This window comes from Pungitius pungitius, chromosome 5 (assembly GCF_949316345.1).
Source record: "Pungitius pungitius chromosome 5, fPunPun2.1, whole genome shotgun sequence".
Classification (NCBI taxonomy): domain Eukaryota; kingdom Metazoa; phylum Chordata; class Actinopteri; order Perciformes; family Gasterosteidae; genus Pungitius; species Pungitius pungitius.
The window spans coordinates 16,740,791-16,759,223 of record NC_084904.1 but is presented as its reverse complement, the minus strand read 5'-3'; the positions used below and the strand labels follow the sequence as shown (position 1 = coordinate 16,759,223).

Sequence of the window (18,433 nt, the reverse complement as noted above, 5' to 3'; positions counted from 1 at the left end):
GCTTAGTTATGTTCTAATAGATCTAATAAAGCTCTGTTACTCTACTGTTTTAGGATGTAGAGTACATTATGTTCTACCCTATCCTGTTACTCTGTCACTCCACTTCCATTCTTATTCTCTTATTCTCTTTTGCTATTCTTGGTTATGTTCTATTCCTCTGTAGCAATTTCTGTCATATTACTCTCTATTCTATTGTACTGTAGTATGTTAGATTTGTTTCTACATTAACACTTTGTAGTTTGTTTATTATATTTCTCATAATGTGATTATGTTCTATTCTTGTACTCTATATGCTCTGTACCAGTTATAAATCTGTCTCTCTACTCATCCACTCTAGTGACATTTTTTAACTGTTATATCCTACTGTTACAATGCTCGCTTTACATTCTGCTTTGTTATACATCCGTCATATCTATTACTCTCTAATATTGTTGTTTTGTTGCTGATTTTGTTTTTCTAATGTTATATCCCTCTACTACTCTTACCGCATCTATGGTTACTCTTTACTAAATGATATTTACCTCTGATATGCTTTCACAGGCTACTGTAATGGTACTATTATTTTCTATTCTATTACATTTCTGTTGTGTATGATCTGCTGATTTGTCTATTCTGATCTTGTCAATTTTTTCACTCACTACTGTATTCTATTCAATTACTTGCTTAAATATTATGGTACTCTTCACAATGATATCCTTTTTCTATTTCTCTCTTTAATGTTCTACTCAAGTGCCCTGTCTTTTTCTATTACTCTTAATTGTGTTCTATTCTAGTCTATCACTCTCAAGGATATACTATTCTATAATGTTGTAATGATGAATACTACGTTCAATCGTAACCAACTCTTATTATATATTACATTTTATATGTATTATTTAATGCTATCACATTACACACTATCATGTTCTTCTATTGTAAATCTCCCAATTGTATTTCTTTATATTTGGTCTTTCTGTTCTTTATTCTGTTCTAACTACTTTATTCTATATTAAACTATACTATTATTTTCGTTGCTTTCACTAGTCTTACATTATATTGCATTTCTATCCAACTCCACTTTTAGAAATGTTGTATTCTACTGCAGTCTACTCTCTAACTCTTGTATTTTAACATCCTATTTGTTCTATTACTCTGTAGTATGTTCTTTTTCATTCGGTTAGTTCTTTACCAATTGATTTTTTCGAATATATTCTATAATACTCTACCATGGTAACTAATGTGTTCTATGTATTCTTTCCAATTGTATTCAATTATAGTCATCTACGTGGACAATAATTGTGGAAATTTTTCGTCTGCACTGAGAAGCCCAGAACACATTTAGTGAAATGCAGCATGCCTGCTCCTACGTGCATTCTCAATGAGGAGTAGTGATATTTGCGTATAACAGAAGCACCGCCTCCCTCCCATTGGACAATGTCGCTCTGAGGGCGTGGCAAGGAAAGATGAGAGTTGCAAATCCATGCCCTTACTGGGAAGACATGGAGCGCTATGGACACAGTCTACCCGAATCGAGTAGGAATCTCAACTAAAGACACATTTCTTCAGTGAAGAAACAACCTCTTTGAGAGACTGAGAGAAAAGAACGGCTGGCCCAGTTGAGGATGGAGTGTGCATTTGACGCACAGAATCTGATCTCCATTTCTTTGAGGAAAATCCAAAGCTCCAGGACGCAGAGAGGAGGCATCAAGCTCCACAAGAACTTACTGGTAACGTACGTACTGAGAAACGCCAGGCAGTTTTATGTGAGCAAAAACTTGTCGCAAACGCAAAGGACGCACCAATACGAGGATGTGGCGACAGTCCGCGAAAGGCAAGACTATTTTGAATTGACTGGGAGCTTAACGGAGTTGGCCGATGACTTCTACTGCAACTTTACTGGGGTTGAGTCGGACACTTGGCAATGCGGAGCGCACCAGAGCAACGGGCAGCCTGCAGAAGTGGCGCACCAAGACGCATCGGCCTGCGCAATGCTTTCGGCAAGTGACTCAGACCTCATGGTTTCGGAAGCCTGTTGGAGTTGTGCAGACAAATCCTCCTGGGAGTTACCTATCCCCAACCTGCAAGCCAACCAAAAGACTGTGCTGGACTTGGACACGCATGTGGTGACTACTGTCACCAATGGATACTTCCACTCAGACTGTTGCGCGCAGCCTAAACAGCCGCAGGGCGCGCAGTGCTACGCGAAAAAGCGAAAGATGGACACAAGTTATCATATTGTTGATCCAGAGTTTTATTTGCCAGACTTTGGGCCACTGCCGTGTAAAAGGATGAGGACGGAGGACGATTTATATTCAGACTCGGAACAGTTGGACAGCACAAACATCTCCAACCTGATCTCAGTGTTGGGTTCAGGTGGACTATCTGAGTTTGTGAGTTGGCAGCAAACGGACCTTGAGCAAATATTCGCCGCTCAAACAATTTGTTTAAAACACACACTGTTATCCGGCAGTGGATGGACCAGAGCGATTGAAGCATTTTGATTTGTATGATTGTTTGTCTTTGTATTGTTTCATGTTATTGCTTTCAAATAAACCATGACACGACTGTAATTACCTCTCTCCTCTGTTATTTTGATGCAATGTGATAATATAGAGCAAACGTGTTCATTTTGGATTACTTTTGCATAGTAACATCTGTCGTGCCTATTGGTAGGCTTTCTTCACACGGTATACATTAATTGTACCTTTTATTTAAACGTTATTTTCCTGTGTTTCGTTTGGGGGTACTGGGGTCCGTCTTTGGTTCGCAGCTCCTTTCCCAAAGAAATGATTTAACGCTGTTTCTGTGCAAAGACGTTGGACGAGCTCCATCATGTGGCCATTATAGCCTCGTGCAGCATCTCAACGCAGAATATCATTCTGTAAATGTATTATTCATTTCAGGGCCTGCCTTTGTTAATCAATAAAACTAACATCATTTAAAAAAAAAACACTGATGTATTGGCTTTAAATCACAACTTCAACTCCTGATCCATTATGCACGTATTTCGTGTGTGCAAGAGTGGGTTTATGATAGACATAAACATGCACAGGGCTTAGGGTTACAATGACCTTGTATTTTTTTTTCTCCATTGCGATCATTTCACCAGTCTTGTGGGATATTATGGAGGCTATATACATATAAATATAATTCAAAACAATGCATTGATAACTAGAATATTGACATAAATGATAATTAAGGATCACTGAAATCTATTCGGGCCTTTTTCTAATAAAATAAAGCAGCTTGCTAACGCTCAGATATTTGGTGTCCAATACCTGGAACCTGCAGGCCCGCATGTTTCCCAACTCCACCTGCAGAAAAAACAACAACGCTGCTTGTAGTGGAGAGTTCGCAGTTGTCTCTGCTCGGTGGGGGGGGGGGGGCGGGTCTCTGAGAATACACACACGGCTTGTCCTTGAGACATGACTGCCCGAGGGTCTCCCAGGTTTATTCCCGGGACAGCCAAAGACTTTAACGCGTCCGGGTGACCAGATGCTGGGTGTTTTTGTTAAGGCCGCGGTGAGTCCATTGTTTTGTTTTTTTTCCCAGCCCTAACGTGTATTTTAAGTGCGCATCAACGAACGTTATTACGTTTGTTGTTAGGGCATGGGACGAGTGACAGGGGCGGGGCGCTGTCAACAACACGCACTATTGTGAAAAGCTTACCATTAAAGTTTTAAGTAAACCGCGCTTTACTGTCGATTTGTCTGCTTCTAATATTTGTTGTGGTCGATTTATCTCGTCAGTTAGTTCACGTTAGTTAGCAGCCCCGCAATGACACAATGTCATGCTCCATGCATAACATTAGCCTAGTTAGCTCAACGGTAGCTGTTAGCAAACAGCTGTTAGCAAACAGTTACCTGGAACTGTGGCCTATGCCGGCATATTTTTATTTGCGACCTCAGTATCTCCTCTCTCTTTTTTTTTTACACAACAACACACGGCGTGCATAGCGTTTTTTATTTTGAAAAGCGTCCACCGGAAGCTCTGTATTACATGACCGGAGATTTAGCACGGATTAAAACGACGTATAAAATGTATATTTCTTTCTGAATTCTTTAGTATGGCCACTCCTAACGTTAATCCATAAACATAAATTCATAAATTGTATCATCTTATCAAGCAAGAGGGCACTGATGTTGCTCTTGTGTGTGTGTTTTGATTTAACATTTGAAAGGTTCTACTGTGTCAGTATTCTATTTATAAAAGGGCAGAGCTGACACCACTGAGTCCAAAGAAGAAGTTTGGCTGCTAACACGGCGTCGTTTTGGTGTCAGCTTTCACAGTTTAAATCACATCCCTGTGAACTATATGCCTTTTAAATTAGACAAAATGTTGCTCTCAACACTTGATCCTGTTCTTACCTGAACCCGTCGAGTCATTTACTATTCACGGCTTACATTCCATGCACTTAATATTTTACAACATGTCGACACCTGGATTTGTGAGGCGCGATCAGTAAACTATTTAGTCCAATGTTTGCCTCAGAGAGGATCTCTGCACACTCTGCAGCATGGCCAAGTGGTCAGAGGAAATATTTGAACAAAGAGCGGTCGCGACGATGGTGGAAGATGGAAGAGGAGAGTTTGTGCTCATCGAGTTTGTGTCTTCCAGCTGCGGCCTGGCATGGTGAAGCCATGTCGCCTGGTCAGACCCGTAACACAGATCCCCGAGAGGTCCCTGGTGCACCAGGAGGGATTACCAAAGCTGCCGGTGCCACCCTTGAAGCAGACATGTGAGCGGTACCTGGCTGCTCTGGAGCCCATTGTCAGCGAGGAGGAGCTGGAATACACCCGGAAGCTGGTGAAGGAGTTCCTCACAGGTGGTGTCGGGGAAAGGCTGCAGAAAGGCCTGGAGCGGCGGGCCCGCAAGACAGACAACTGGGTAGATATCCGGGAGTATATCTACAGTATATTTTAGTGTACAGGGCATCTTTGTGTTCGTATGCAGTCCAAACGAGCAGCGGAGAACCCATAAAGAAGCATTTTACGTTCTACTTTCTGGCTACTGCTTTTTTAGTTGTCAGAATGGTGGATGCAGAAAGCCTATCTAGACTGCCGTATGCCGGTGGCGGTCTACACCAGCCCTGGGGTTGTCCTGCCTCGCATGCACTTCCACGATCGTCAAGGACAGATGAGGTGAGATTTTTTTTTCTTATTCTTCGCACAATCATGGAGATTTTTATTGTGATGAAGTGCGGCGCAACTCATATGAAACTGGAGTTTCCAAGCCGACCTTTGTGCAGGGTTCCCTCCACATGTGGGCTATTTAAAGCCGTCATTCACCACTCAGCATTGGTCAGCTGTTTTTGTCTACCGTGACCTATGGGATATGACATGGACATTGTGGGCCCAAAGAGAAATACCCGAGTGAAGCCAGTGGCACAGTTTAAGATAAGCCAGGTTCTGTAGGTTCACAACTTGTCAGCCAGTGGCACTAGTCGGTCAAATTTGTTTACTTTCCATTCAGAGCTATAAGCGGTTAAGTCGTGTTCAGACTCTCCACATGTTGGTCGTTAACACCATGACGTCTTCTGTGCAGGTTTGCCGCCAAGCTGATTGCAGGAGTTTTGGAGTTTAAAAAAATGATTGACACGTGAGTTTGCCTGAACTTAATGTAAATACCAGACTGCTGTAACAGACAGCTCCTCATCACTACAACTCTCAGTTGGTGTACAACACTGCAGATGTGTAAAATGAGGTGCTGTGTCCCAGTGATACGCTGCCTGTAGAGTACCTGAGTGGGAAGCCGCTGTGCATGGACCAGTACTACCAGATCCTGTCGTCCTGTCGTGTCCCTGGTCCAAAGAGAGACACGGTTGTCAATCACACCAAGGGGACAACACCCATCACCCATATCACCGTGGTCCACAACTTCCAGGTATTTTAGATGACACTGTTGTTCTTAACCTTTTGTAATGTCAGTATAACTGATCTTTGTCAGAATTTACGTAACCTTGTCCCCTCCCACAGTTCTTTGTCTTGGATGTGTACCACAGCGATGGCACCCCGCTGACCATAGACCAGATTTACATGCAGTTGGAGAAGATCTGGAACTCCTCCTTGCAGACTAACAAGGAGCCTATTGGGATCCTCACGTCCCAGCACCGCAACACCTGGGGAAAAGCCTATAACAATTTGATAAAAGGTGAGCAGAGCACACCCAAAAACGCCCTGATCCTGTGCCAAAACGCTGTGTATCAATAGGTCAATTATTTAATTTAGAAGAAATCATGTCGAGTTGACATTTGAAAGAAAACACGGGGTGGAAAAATGTGCGTTTATATTTCTCCTCAGACAAAACAAATAAGGAGTCAGTCCGCGCCATCCAGAAAAGCATCTTCACAGTTTGCCTGGACGCCCCGATGCCGCGCACGTCAGACGAGCTGTACTGGAGCCGCGTGGCTGCACAGATGCTGCATGGAGGAGGAGCTCGCTGGAACAGCGGCAACCGCTGGTTCGACAAGACGTTGCAGGTTAGTGTGAGACTAATCACTTCCCATGCAACAACAAAAAAACTATCAACCGCAGCGTGGTGACGGTGGAGGATCTCACCTTTGTCCCGTCGATCCTCCTCAGTTCATTGTTGGTGAAGACGGCACGAGTGGACTAGTGTATGAACATGCACCTGCTGAGGGTCCACCCATCGTGTTTCTCATCGATTTCGTTGTTGGATGCATGTAAGTTTTGTTCATTTCCTAGATGAGCGTTAGACCTCGTTACTCAAAAAAAAAGACTAAATGTTTCATACATTCTCAACAGGTCGAGAACCGAAATAGTCCGCACTCCTATGGTTCCCCTGCCCATGCCTATGAAACTGCGTTTTAACATCACACCTGAGGTCAAGAGAGACATTGAGAGAGCCAAACAAAATATGAACATGTATGTAAAGGGAAGTTATGATTGCTTCTTATTGTCTCATCGTGGATGTCCGTCGTTTTGATTAACTCACTACTTTCCTTGTTTCATCAGAATGGTTCATGAGTTAGATGTGAAGGTGCTTATGTTTTCGGAATTTGGAAGAAAATTTCCACAAAAACACAAGCTCAGTCCAGATGGCTTTGTGCAAATGGCTCTTCAACTGGCCTACTTCAGGTAGGAAATCCATTTTCATAGTTGCTGAATCCTTTTTCAAATCATGCTTGACATGGACATTAAAGGGACATATTGTGAAAATGTTTTGAACATCCGTGAAATAGATACTATAGGGTTAATAGGGCTATATGTAGATAGGGTTTTTATCAATAACTGAGTTGTTTTTAGTATAATAATAAAAGTCAGTTGTTTGTTTGGCTTAATAGTTTAGAAAAAAACATGTGGTTCAATAAGCCATTCAAATGTTTTTCCCATCTTACTTGAAGGCTCATTAGAATACACAGAATAACACACACGTAATGAGACCGGACTCATCAGAATAAGATGGGCGCTTAAAGAGAGGGTTTCAGAAAAAGGGGGGAATACAGGTTTATTCACAATAATAGAATAATGTCTTCATAATTTAAGGCATATAATCATGTTCTAGTAGAAACCCAAATTACAGAAATGGACTTGATAAACAAACACTATATGTTGCTTTAAAACTGTACATCATATATTGTGTGTCATGTTTTTTAATCCCAGGACTTATAATATTTGCTGCTCTACCTACGAGAGCGCATCGTTACGAATGTTCAAATACGGGCGAACAGATTCAATTCGTGCAACCACTACAGGCTCCTTTGAATTTGTCCAGGCAATGCAAGACCCATCTAAACAGGTACTGTAGAACCAATTCAAAATAAATAACGTCACTAAAAAAGCCGTCTGACTGAACAGAAAATACCGCCCACAGAACACAGAGAGGCTGGCGCTCCTGCGGGCGGCTGTTCAGACACACAAGGAGAACACGTACAACGTGAGAAATGCAGTTTATCAACAAAATCACAGTTTATTGACACAAACATCGGATGAATGACGGCTCCACACATTTAACTCTCTTTCAGGCGATTCATGGCCAAGCGATAGACAGACACCTCCTCGGACTGAAGATGCTGAGCATTGACGAGCTGACCTCCATGCCCGAGATATTCATGGATACCTCTTTTGCTGTGGCTCAGCATTACAATCTGTCCACCAGCCAGGTACACCTGTGCCTCACAAAACCAACAGTCGATAATTACTGAGTGAACTGTTGGTCGTCGCGTTTTGCTTGCTTGCTTGCTTGCCCTCATCTCTCCCGTCTCGGGGTCCAGGTTGGCTCCAAGACAGACTGTGTGATGTCCTTCGGTCCGATGGTGCCAGATGGCTACGGAGTGTGTTACAACCCCATGGATGAGCACATCAACATCGCCATCACGGCCTTCAACAGCTGCGAGGAGACGAACGCGGCCAAGTTCTCGCGGGCTGTGGAGGACGCTCTGTTGGACATGAGAGCTCTCCTGGAAGACACAGCTACGGTTTAAGCAGTGTTGCCACACCGCAGCTTGGCATGGTGCGTTTGGTCCTGGCGGGCTGCGCGGGAGCTGCAGGTGAACCGGTTCGCGACGGTGGAATGCGACGCCGACGCACAACGTGTGCTGGAGCTGAGGGGGGGGGGGGGGGGGGGGTTGGGGGGTGGGGCTTGTTTCCAAAGAGTTGGGGGGTGTGCAAAATGTGACCGCGTTTGGGATGAGAATCAATTGTTTATTTTGGAAATTCTATATTTTGATACGTTGTGTTTGATCAAATTTTAAATTAACATAATTTCTTTATTATACTGTTATAATATATTTCTCCTTAATTTATACTCTAGTGCAGTCTTCAAATTAATACTGTCCTTGCTTGACTTAAATATTTTGAGAGATTTGGTTTGTTTATTATTTATTTTGGTTCAAATAATCATCCCATAACCAAACAAGAGTATGTTTTGTAAGTCTGCCCATTAACAAAATATATGTCAATGTTTGTTAAAGAAATGTGAGTATTGTAGACTAAAGACATGTTGAATGCAAATTTCCAAACTCAATATAAAGTATTGAGTATCAAATATGAATAAAGGAATATTTGGCTCTGAAGCTCCCTTTTGAATGCAGGTGGCCTCCATGAAATTCAATCTCAGCCATATTTCCAGAGGACTGCCACTGGAACAGCTGTGGGCCCTTAAACACATTGGTCGTTAAGACATTCATGTCCCGGATCTGAGCAACACAAAGAACAATAGTGCAGTTGTTATTATACTATAACATAAAAAACCAACAAGTGTGAAACAACAGCAAACGAAACATTTCCGCACCATGATGTACGTTGCCTGGGAGACGTTGGCGTTGGACCCTGAGCCGATGTGTAGAGCTTGGATTCTGATCTTGACCGATGGGGGGGCGTTGATGAGCACTCGGCAGGTGTGGTTAGTGTTGGACGTTGTTGGATTCTCAAAGACACCGGTTGGAGAGAACAGCTGAATGTCACAATCTGTAGAGCAAAGGGAGGAGTATGTACGATGCCCAGGTGATGATGCCTTTTCCATTAATTACAGAGTAAAATCACAGTAAAATAGTACAGCTATATTATACTGTCATCAAAATATAATTGCATTTACTATATATATAGCAGGGCTTTTGGATTGGATTGCATTAGACTGCAAGTGTGCAAAATATTGCATGCTCTTACTCTGTAGTTTTGAACATTTCATTTGCAACACTGGGCTGGATTAACTAGCGACCTGGCAAAAAAGGGTCTTTTGATCTATTAAAATAAGAAAAAATTCAGCCCTTCGGAGAGTAAAGAAAGACAATCGTGCTGAACACACATGCGCTCCTACCCTGATGGTGGTTCTTCTTGGGGTTCTTCTGTGAATTGTAGGTTAACACCACCCCGTTTCCAGGGGTTTGCAGCTTTTGACGCACCAGCAGGACGTTGGTTCTGGTTGTGAGTTCACTTCCCACTACCTGCTCGCACTTCCTCACAAACGCCAGTCGGTCAAAAAATGCAACAAAGTCTAACTCTGTAGGAAGACAGTGACAAAGAGACATCTATTTTGAGTGCAATAGTCACACGATTGGCGATCTCATCCTTTCACATCAGATAAAAAAAAACATACTTTTCATGCAGTTCAAAGAGCCAGACTCCACTCTAATGTGAATGACCTCATCGAGGGGTCGACCTATGGATACTGTGCAGAGGCCGGACACGTCTTTCAAATCCAGCGTGCCCGATTCCTCCAGGAGCAGCTGTCCACATGCACCTGGTCACAATCAAACACCAGTGAGAATCCTGCAGTGCTGCCTGAGAATGGCTTGTTTATGCGCACTAACTGGGTATAGGTGTGGGGACGGTTGTAGTCGTGGCCTGTGGTAGGAGGATTGGATCCGTTGCACTTGGAGAAAGACGATCCGAGGGGTGCTCTGATGTAACGTGAGGGACATCTGAGGTGGACACAAGGCACCCGCCCAAATAGCAGCCCTGGATGGTTATGGGTTTAGGCATGTGCATACAAAACAGAGGGCTGAGGGGCCCCGGCTTAGAGGGTCCCATGCAGGACACGGCTCTGGACTGGATCCCGTATCCACACGGTACGGAACACTGAATTAGAAAGATGTCACGATAACCAATGAACCTCAATGAGAACAACAGGAGCAGTAAGATATGGATGTTAATGCTTTTTTTTTGGACAAATCCAGAGAGAAATTGATTATTTAGTGAGTTATTATTATTATTATTTCCATGCAATGTTAAAATTATTTGGTGTTACAATATCATTGTGTGGTCGTGTGCAGTTCAGGTGCAGACTAGTTTCAAATGACCTAGTCCCTTTAAAAGGGGACCTTGAATAAGTCACACAAATTGAATAATAAAATAGTGATAAAAGTGTGTAACACTCATTTGTCTTTCTTTGTGTCTCTTATCATTAATTATTTGCAGGAACTGGTGATTCTTTTTTTTCCATGATGATTAATGGGAAGAAAAATTGCATTCCATATAAAATGTCTATATTAACAGGTTGAGATTTCTGATTGAAAAAGGACCTAGATGATTAACATGTTATCAAAACATCTGTCCACTCATTTTCATCTGGGGTCTAATCTAGTCCTCACAATCCGTTACCTGGCTCCAGGGTGTCACGTCCCATCGGAAGGTGCAGACCTGCAGCAGGCAGGGCCCTGCGGTGGCCGGTTTCGCTGCTGCAAGGCAGCTCTCCTCCGGCACCACAATCTCCTTTCCATGAAAAAATTGCACACAAGACACAGTCCTCTGAGCTACACCCAGATCACAGGACGCTGAGCAGGGCGATGAGCTGACTACCGTCCACCTGGATGAACAACGGTATTCGTAATCATTTTTTTCCTTTTGCAATGCAGATGCATATGAGACGTGTGTGTTTGAGTGCGAATCACCTTGCTGGGCAGCGGTGGTTGTTACATGCAACCACTGCTGTGGGTCTGGGAAACTCATTGCACTCCGAATCCTCCACCACCACCTCCTCCTCCTCCCCTTCTGTTTCTATAGCACAGTACAGCACCCTGTTGGCCACCCCTCCTCCACATGTCACACTGCAGACTCCTTGCATAGAGCGCCACCTGGTTGTTGCAAAAAATATATATTTTGCTGCTCATCTCTTTATTTTTCACTTCTTCCTCTCAAATGGATACACAGCAGACTAGATATTGAGGACATGTATGAAATTCACTTCATGGTTTTGTACGTAAATACTGCACGTGGATGTCCGGCGTTTTACATGGGGGGGCAGGGTGTTGTGTTGCAGGTCTTAGTCTGAGGAAGAGGTCTGGTCGAAGTATCACAGTGGAGGTCCGTCACATTGAGTCTGGTCTGGTGTTCCAAGCAGGAGAACCACGCCTGTAGGGTTCCTGCACAAGCACCAGGCCGTTGACCTTATCCGAAGACGTCGTTTCTGAGTGAAAGTGAGTCCATTTTTCACTCACCATTGCCACACGTCTTTGAGCACTGGCTGGTAACAGGACTCCACACATACACAGGAGCCTGTTTAGAGCGGGGTGACGCAGCAGAATTGAGCACCGGTTGCTCCTGGTGGAGGAAGACAACGTTTAGACACCCCTTGGCCTTTAGAAATAAGATAAAGGGATTTGAATCATTTTCTACTTTACCTCTCCCTTAAATTGCCATCCAATGGGACAAACATCTACCACACAGGGCACATAATCAGTCGGTTTGATCGCCGAAGAACAAAACATATCATCCACTTCAACATCTCGGCCGCCTTCTGGCCGGACACATGACACATTGCGTCTTGCTTCCCCTGGCCCGCACACTGCCAAACACTCCCCTGGCTCTGACACTCGCCATCTGCAAACACACATTATTTTTGCACTTCTCTTTTTAAAACACATTTTTACCGATGATGCGTACAGTTCAGTGTAGGGTCCATACCTGGCAGGACAGCGTTGGAGGTTGCATTTTTCACCAGCGTCCGGGGCCGTATGCGGCGAGCATTCAGCGTCTGAGACCTTGGTCACAGCGGCTCCATGTCTTTGAACGCACCGTACAGGACGCACTCTCTCTCCTCCACCGCAGGACGCACTACAAGGCCCGAACGCCCCCGTGTCCCAGCTGCAAAACAGCCAAGTGTTCATGTCTAACCATTTTTTTGTTGAGTACCAAAGGAATTGAAGAAGTGTTGAGTATGAACCACACCTGGGGGGACAGCGGGACAGCTGACAGGTTGTGTGGAGCTGTTTGGGTGGAGGAGGGGTTTCACAATTGTGTTCTTCCAAATGCTTGTTGTTGCCTTCATCTACACAGACATAAACCTGCTTCTGCACACCTGTTGAGAAATTAGAGTCGTGTAGAAAGACAGGAAATGGGTGTTTAATAACTTTAAATGGTTCACACTAATGCACTTGTTGTATTGTATGTGACATTTTTTTGCAATTAGTTCAGTTGACATTTTAATGGTATTTGCTCCAGAGAAAATGTGCGATCAGAACAATGAAAAAATAATTCAGCACATTAGACACTGCCTGTCCTTATAATAGACAGACACTCTAAGTATGGCATAAAGCTTGCTCAAAAAGGTCAATTTTGCTGCATATTATCATTCAAATGCCTCGTCTCATTTGTAAAACCCATTGGAACCTAAAACAAGAGAGCGAACACTACAGTGTGCAATCAGCCTGGGAATTTATAATTGCCTTTATCGTATATACTTTTGAATGCTTTTCTTTAAGTGCTTTTCAACGTGACTCATGATTAACTGTCAGTTACCTGATCCACAGGAGACAGAGCAGGGTGTTGTGAAGACAGCCCATTTTCCCTTGGGTGAGCTTTCTGTCACGTTGCTGCTTCTGAGAGGTACATAGAAGTGGTAGCTAATGTTTGGATTCGTTTTCTCCCCATATTCTTTTCCATATTTGCGATAGACCTTTAAAAAGAAAACCTCAGACGTTGAACAGGTTTTTTCGCCTTGTGTAGTATTAAGTATTACTTCTTAAGGATTTTTAAAGATATAACATTGGAAAGTAAAGTTTTTCAGTTTTCAAAGGCTGACGACGCATTTTGAATGAATTAATTCATCTCAAATTGAATGTTTTCCTCGCCGGACCTGTACGCTTATCTCTTCTGACAGCGGCCCTGGCAGGAAAAGCTCCTCCATCGCTGGTAAAAGGTCAGGGGTCAGGTGGAGGGAGTACTCAAGGCGGTTATCATCCAATGGGGAGGGATGGGTCGTTGTTAGTGCCATCTCGCCCATCCCGGACACAACGTACCGATCCCCAACAATAACAGCTGGGGACAGAAATGCCAAACAAACAACTCAAAGTTTTAGTACCAGTCAAACCTGACGGAAAAAATCTCTTGCAGAGCGGCGACGCTCACCCATGTGAGTGAAGAGAGGTGCCCTGTTGACGACATGAACCTGCGTGGCATTCACCGGCAGAGACAGGAAAGTGGTATACTCTGCAAAAAAGGTAACTTATAGGAGTAATTCATTACCAAAATACTAATCAATCCATTTTCTGTCAGTGAATGTGTTCATCCAAGCTATCCACTGTTGTTTGCTACCTCTGGCCTGGCCGCCAGCGTAGGAGTCGGAGGTCAAACTGCAGGACGACGCATCTCCACCACACACCCCGCACACGTCCCTCACTTTCCCAGAGTGCAGCAGGCCGTCACAGCCAAACAGCTGGTCAGAGACGAGCAGTGCGTTTAAAAAGCTGTTTGACTGACTGGGAGAAGCAAGTTTGTCGCGTATTTAGTCTTCTTTACCTGGCATTTTCCACTTAGACAAGCAGCTGTGGTGCCAAAAAGAGGCGTCCTGTCAGACTCGCAGCGAGTGCCATCAACAAACTGGGAGCCACGGCTCACCATGAAGTTTTCTCCTTTTGATTGGCACAAATACCTGCACTGGTCATCTCCTGGTGATGAGGGGAGGAGTTTACAGAAAAACACATGTTAGACAGCAATACTGTGCTTCTTTACATACGGGACACAATGTATTCAGGCCCACCTTGCACAAAGCCTATGGCAGGGATCCAGGTGTAGAAGGAGGCGGTGTTTGGCAGCAGGTAGAGCGGGTGGAGGTCTGTTTGAGAGCACTGATCTGCTACAAAATCCAGCTGTGTGTTCTCGCATGGCTGCAACAAAGAAAAGCATCATTTTATAGGCTATGGAGGCCTTTGTGGCTAAATTTGACCCATGCTCAATGACTCCTTTGTTTCTAATACTCCAAGTAATCAATTAACAGTGGGACGATTCAGGGGACAGTGATCCACCGAGTAAATAGTATTGACCTACTGTATGGAGGCCCAATGTCAATAGTCAGAACGTACTTGCCGGTGACAAAGTTCAGCCTCAACATCGGATCCCTCACAATCATTCCCTCCGAAAGCAGGTCTGAAAAAATGAGACGCGATACACTTTCAGAAATCTTTCAGCTGTTGAACATCAATATGACATCAAGTATCAAGAAGTATTCAGCTCTGACTGTGACTGGCACCTTGGGTTATTGCATTTACGCCTGCGGTGAGTGACCCCGCCGCCACATGTCCGCGAGCAAGGGGAGAACCCGGACCAGTTGGACCAGGAGCCGTGCACCACCACAGAAGAGCCGAGCTCATCTGAGGAGACGCAACGCCCCTTCAGACACCACTGGAAGACAGGAGTGCACCTCATGAACAAGCAGGCGTCCAATGCAATGGTTGCACCAAAATGCCTCACTAATAACAGAGCATTACCTGGTTAGGTGCACACTCCGTCCCATCCAGCAGAGGGATAAGGAGGCGTTTGCAGGAGCTGTTATCATCAGGGTTAATGTGACAGGACAGGACTCGACAAGCTGGCTGATGGAAAAGAAAGGCCAACGGGGAATAAATATATTGGGTGATGGTGTGTATTTTGGGATGCAAAGTGCCACCTGCTGGTATCAAACTGGTAGTGCGGGTGACTGACCAGGTCAGGGTCGGTGAAAGAGCAGGCTCTCGCAGTGCTACCAAAAGCTATACGGCATTGGTCATCGACTCCGTAGTATAGACCCGGCTTCCAGTCTTGTAGAGAGCCTCCCAGCACAGGCAGGTCCTTTACACACTCCGCTTTACCTTCGCTGGCAACAGGAGTGACATCTCATCATCATGTCCTAACTATTGCAGATGTGTCTTTAAACTGGTCGCAGAATAGCCCACAGAGAGTCTCTGTACTTCAGATGGACACGTTTTAACAGTTTAAAAGTCAAAGGCAAATATAACTTGAAAATGGGAACAATGCAAACAGTTAAAACTACCTGAGGTTAAAATATGACTTGCAAATGCATAAGTCTATCCCAGCTGCTCCGGACTGGTTGACTTACCTGAAGAACGTGAGCAGCTGCTGTCGGCTGCAGGGAGACCAGGTCAGATCCACACTGTTGTAGCCTCCGTCAGAGGCCATCATGAAGCCACTCTTGCTGCAGGTGTTTCCTACACCGTCATGGTTGATTCCAAAACTGGAATAATAAATCGGGTTCCAGTAGGGTGGAGGACTCAATGTGATCACTACATACTTTCCACAAAGCTGGAATCAATTGCACAATGCAGTTTTTGTGGGTCTGTAATTTGCTGAATTTAAACTCACCTATATAACGCAAAAGAAAATAGAAATGGCCTCTAAGGGAAAACTCAATTAAAAATGTAACATTAATTTGTTACACATCTATTATTACATCGTAGCATGCTTTTTGTAGGATCTTTAACTTACTTGCTGTTAACCAACAAAACTTAAGCACCAATTATGTTAAACTACTTAATAAGTGTACTTATTGAAAAATGAACATAGTTCTCTCTCTTTTTGAAATTGCATTGTCACGTGTGCGACTCTGCTTTACCTGTGGCCAATCTCATGAGTGATGGTGATGCCCAGGTCAAAGCCTGTGTCCTCTGTGATCACACAGCTCCAGTCACTGGAGCAAGCCCCACCCAGCTGCGCTACACCCCTGACCTGATTATTCCCATCAGGCAACAACAGGTCGTACCTATGGGTGATGGTAGACCAAAAAAAAACAACAACATAGGATTACATTAAATATCAAGAGAACACACTTGCAATCCTGCCAGCCGAATGCAACACACCGTGTGATGTACAACAGCAGATCGGCGTGTAGTGGGTCTGTGTCGTTGGAGGGGTTGATCCTTCTGCCCCAGTCACACACACTTCTGAGAGAGGAGGTGATGTTGGGGGACATTTGGATCTCTGGCTGGAAGAGTGACCACAATAACGAAAGAAAGAGAGTGATGATAAAACATCTGCATTTAGGCCACTTGACCATTGGTCACGCTAGAAGCCATCCACGGATGTCCCACGTGTTCTAGTTGTATGTAGCTACAAAAATCGCTTCACTCATGAACTTGATTCATTGAACTCATGAGGGTGAGCCAGTTACCTCTGGCTCCGACAGGATGATCATGCGGACCAGGTGCACCCTCATGTTGGCACCCAGCGCCGTGTCCCTTAAAAGCTCTGAGGCCTGGGTGGAGGTCGGAAAAAAAAAAGTCAGATGAATACGGTTTCCATTTGTTGTCTGCTTTGTAACGGTTTCCTTTTAATAGAAATAGCTTTGATAAAAAAATGAAAATATCATTGGTTTGGACAGAAGACCTCTGGTCTGACCCCATACTAATACATTCTTTGATTTAATAGCGATAAATAGTTGTTTCCCAATATATAAAGCAGTATTAACATAAACCCTTGTTGTAGACTTACATTTTTCTTTCCCTTTTCACATAAGAAATGTTCAAACAGTGTGTGGTTCCTCGACATTCCCTCATACGTCTATTTCAGACACACAGATTGTCGACCCAAAGCGACGGCTGTTGTGCTGCGCCTTACGATGTTGAGGTTGGTGAGGATGTAGCGCTCCGTGTCCTGCTTGTGGAACCGCTGGACATCGGGCCCGACCACCACCAGCAGCTCCAGGTGTGTTACATCGGGCATCGGGGCCCAGCGACGCAGACGCCCGCTCACTGTGAACACGGAGAAGGGAAACCCGTATGGACACAGTGTCACAAAGAGAACTTTGGTTCACACGACTGTTTTATAATGCGCCCGTAAAGAGAGACATACCTGAGGCCTCCGGGGATGAAAGCACGTCTCTTTGACTGGGGGAGTGATGAAAATGCTTTAAGAGGACACAGACGTTTGTTTTAGGTTCTTTTCAAACCATATGTTGGGGTTATTTTTGAAAACTACAGTTTAAAACCAGTGTGACTAAATATAGATTTGATGCCCAAACACAAAAGGCTATTTCGGAGCTTTAGTCTTTTTGGGGTCGAAATGCCACGTAAAATCTAGCTACGACAGCGCGTGGCCAGTTTTTCACAGGATGATAAACAGTGTAAAGTTGAAGAGTTCAATGTACTTTGCAGGCAGTGGAACCACAAGCCCTCAGCTCACCCTCAGCTCTCCACCCTCAGCTCTGCACCTACCTCTTGCAATGGAGCGGCCGGGCCGGGCCGCAGGAGCAGCAGGCAGAGCAGGCCCGTAAAAAACATGTTTCGCCTCTTCCTGTGCGTCCACCTGCTTCAACGGCAGACTGGTGTGTGATCTTCCTCTCCGGCGAGGCAGAGCCGAGAAGGGTACGAGCAGCGCGTGTTTATTTAAACAGTAGGGGCAAAGTTGGTGGGGGACATACGTAATTTGCTAGTTCTTTTCCCCCGAGCTCTGGGACCAGGAGGACGGATCTCATTGGTTCCGGTGTCTCTTGTTTTTTTAAATGAGTAATGTGTATCTTCTGGCATTTCGTAACCGGACAATGGTAGGTGATAGACTTTTGATGATACACTCTAAAAGTGATTAACTATTTAAAGTTTTATCAACTTAGGACTTTTTGTTACTAAATTTCACTGCCAGGTATACTCAAAAGGATTTTCCACACCATTTTTAAATTATAAAGTGTACACCGCATTGGCTGTAAAAATCAAACAACAGCATTTAAACATATTTGAACTGGAAGCGTTAAATAACAAGTAAACATCTGCTTGCAAAACAATGTCATTGAA

General features: G+C 44.3%; 3 protein-coding genes across 4 annotated transcripts; 2 read left to right on the top strand and 1 right to left on the bottom strand.

Annotated features, from left to right (window-relative positions):
• The first annotated feature begins 1,258 nt into the window (after positions 1–1,258).
• Positions 1,259–2,549, top strand: LOC119225627 (immediate early response gene 5-like protein). Its single transcript, XM_037483623.2, has one exon. The coding sequence runs from the start codon at positions 1,602–1,604 to the stop codon at positions 2,478–2,480; it is 879 nt and encodes a 292-aa protein (XP_037339520.2). The 5' UTR covers positions 1,259–1,601; the 3' UTR covers positions 2,481–2,549.
• An 815-nt stretch (positions 2,550–3,364) lies between these two features.
• On the top strand, positions 3,365–8,422 carry zgc:154046 (Carnitine O-acetyltransferase-like). Its single transcript, XM_037482702.2, has 14 exons — positions 3,365–3,501; positions 4,597–4,866; positions 5,002–5,120; positions 5,524–5,577; positions 5,697–5,862; positions 5,955–6,129; positions 6,279–6,457; positions 6,561–6,661; positions 6,744–6,863; positions 6,954–7,076; positions 7,602–7,737; positions 7,813–7,875; positions 7,964–8,101; positions 8,213–8,422. The coding sequence occupies exons 1-14, from the start codon at positions 3,475–3,477 to the stop codon at positions 8,420–8,422; spliced, it is 1,881 nt and encodes a 626-aa protein (XP_037338599.1). The 5' UTR covers positions 3,365–3,474.
• On the bottom strand, positions 7,884–18,095 carry adamts13 (ADAM metallopeptidase with thrombospondin type 1 motif, 13). 2 transcript variants are annotated; one of them, XM_037482700.2, is made up of 29 exons: positions 17,861–18,095; positions 17,499–17,553; positions 17,265–17,398; positions 16,819–16,902; positions 16,508–16,632; positions 16,264–16,410; positions 15,751–15,885; positions 15,357–15,507; positions 15,143–15,247; positions 14,905–15,056; positions 14,738–14,801; positions 14,416–14,542; positions 14,175–14,323; positions 13,971–14,091; positions 13,785–13,880; positions 13,513–13,694; positions 13,176–13,332; positions 12,606–12,735; positions 12,342–12,521; positions 12,059–12,257; positions 11,876–11,978; positions 11,671–11,800; positions 11,330–11,512; positions 11,040–11,244; positions 10,250–10,517; positions 10,036–10,179; positions 9,757–9,939; positions 9,232–9,407; positions 7,884–9,136 (listed from the first exon to the last, which is right to left on the bottom strand). In XM_037482700.2, exons 1-29 carry the CDS (start codon positions 17,924–17,926, stop codon positions 8,981–8,983), a joined length of 4,107 nt encoding a protein of 1,368 aa, XP_037338597.2. In that variant the 5' UTR covers positions 17,927–18,095; the 3' UTR covers positions 7,884–8,980. The 2 variants fall into 2 exon arrangements, with proteins under 2 accessions (XP_037338597.2, XP_037338598.2); XM_037482701.2 differs by having other exon boundaries at positions 13,785–13,865.
• Between the last annotated feature and the right edge of the window lie 338 nt (positions 18,096–18,433).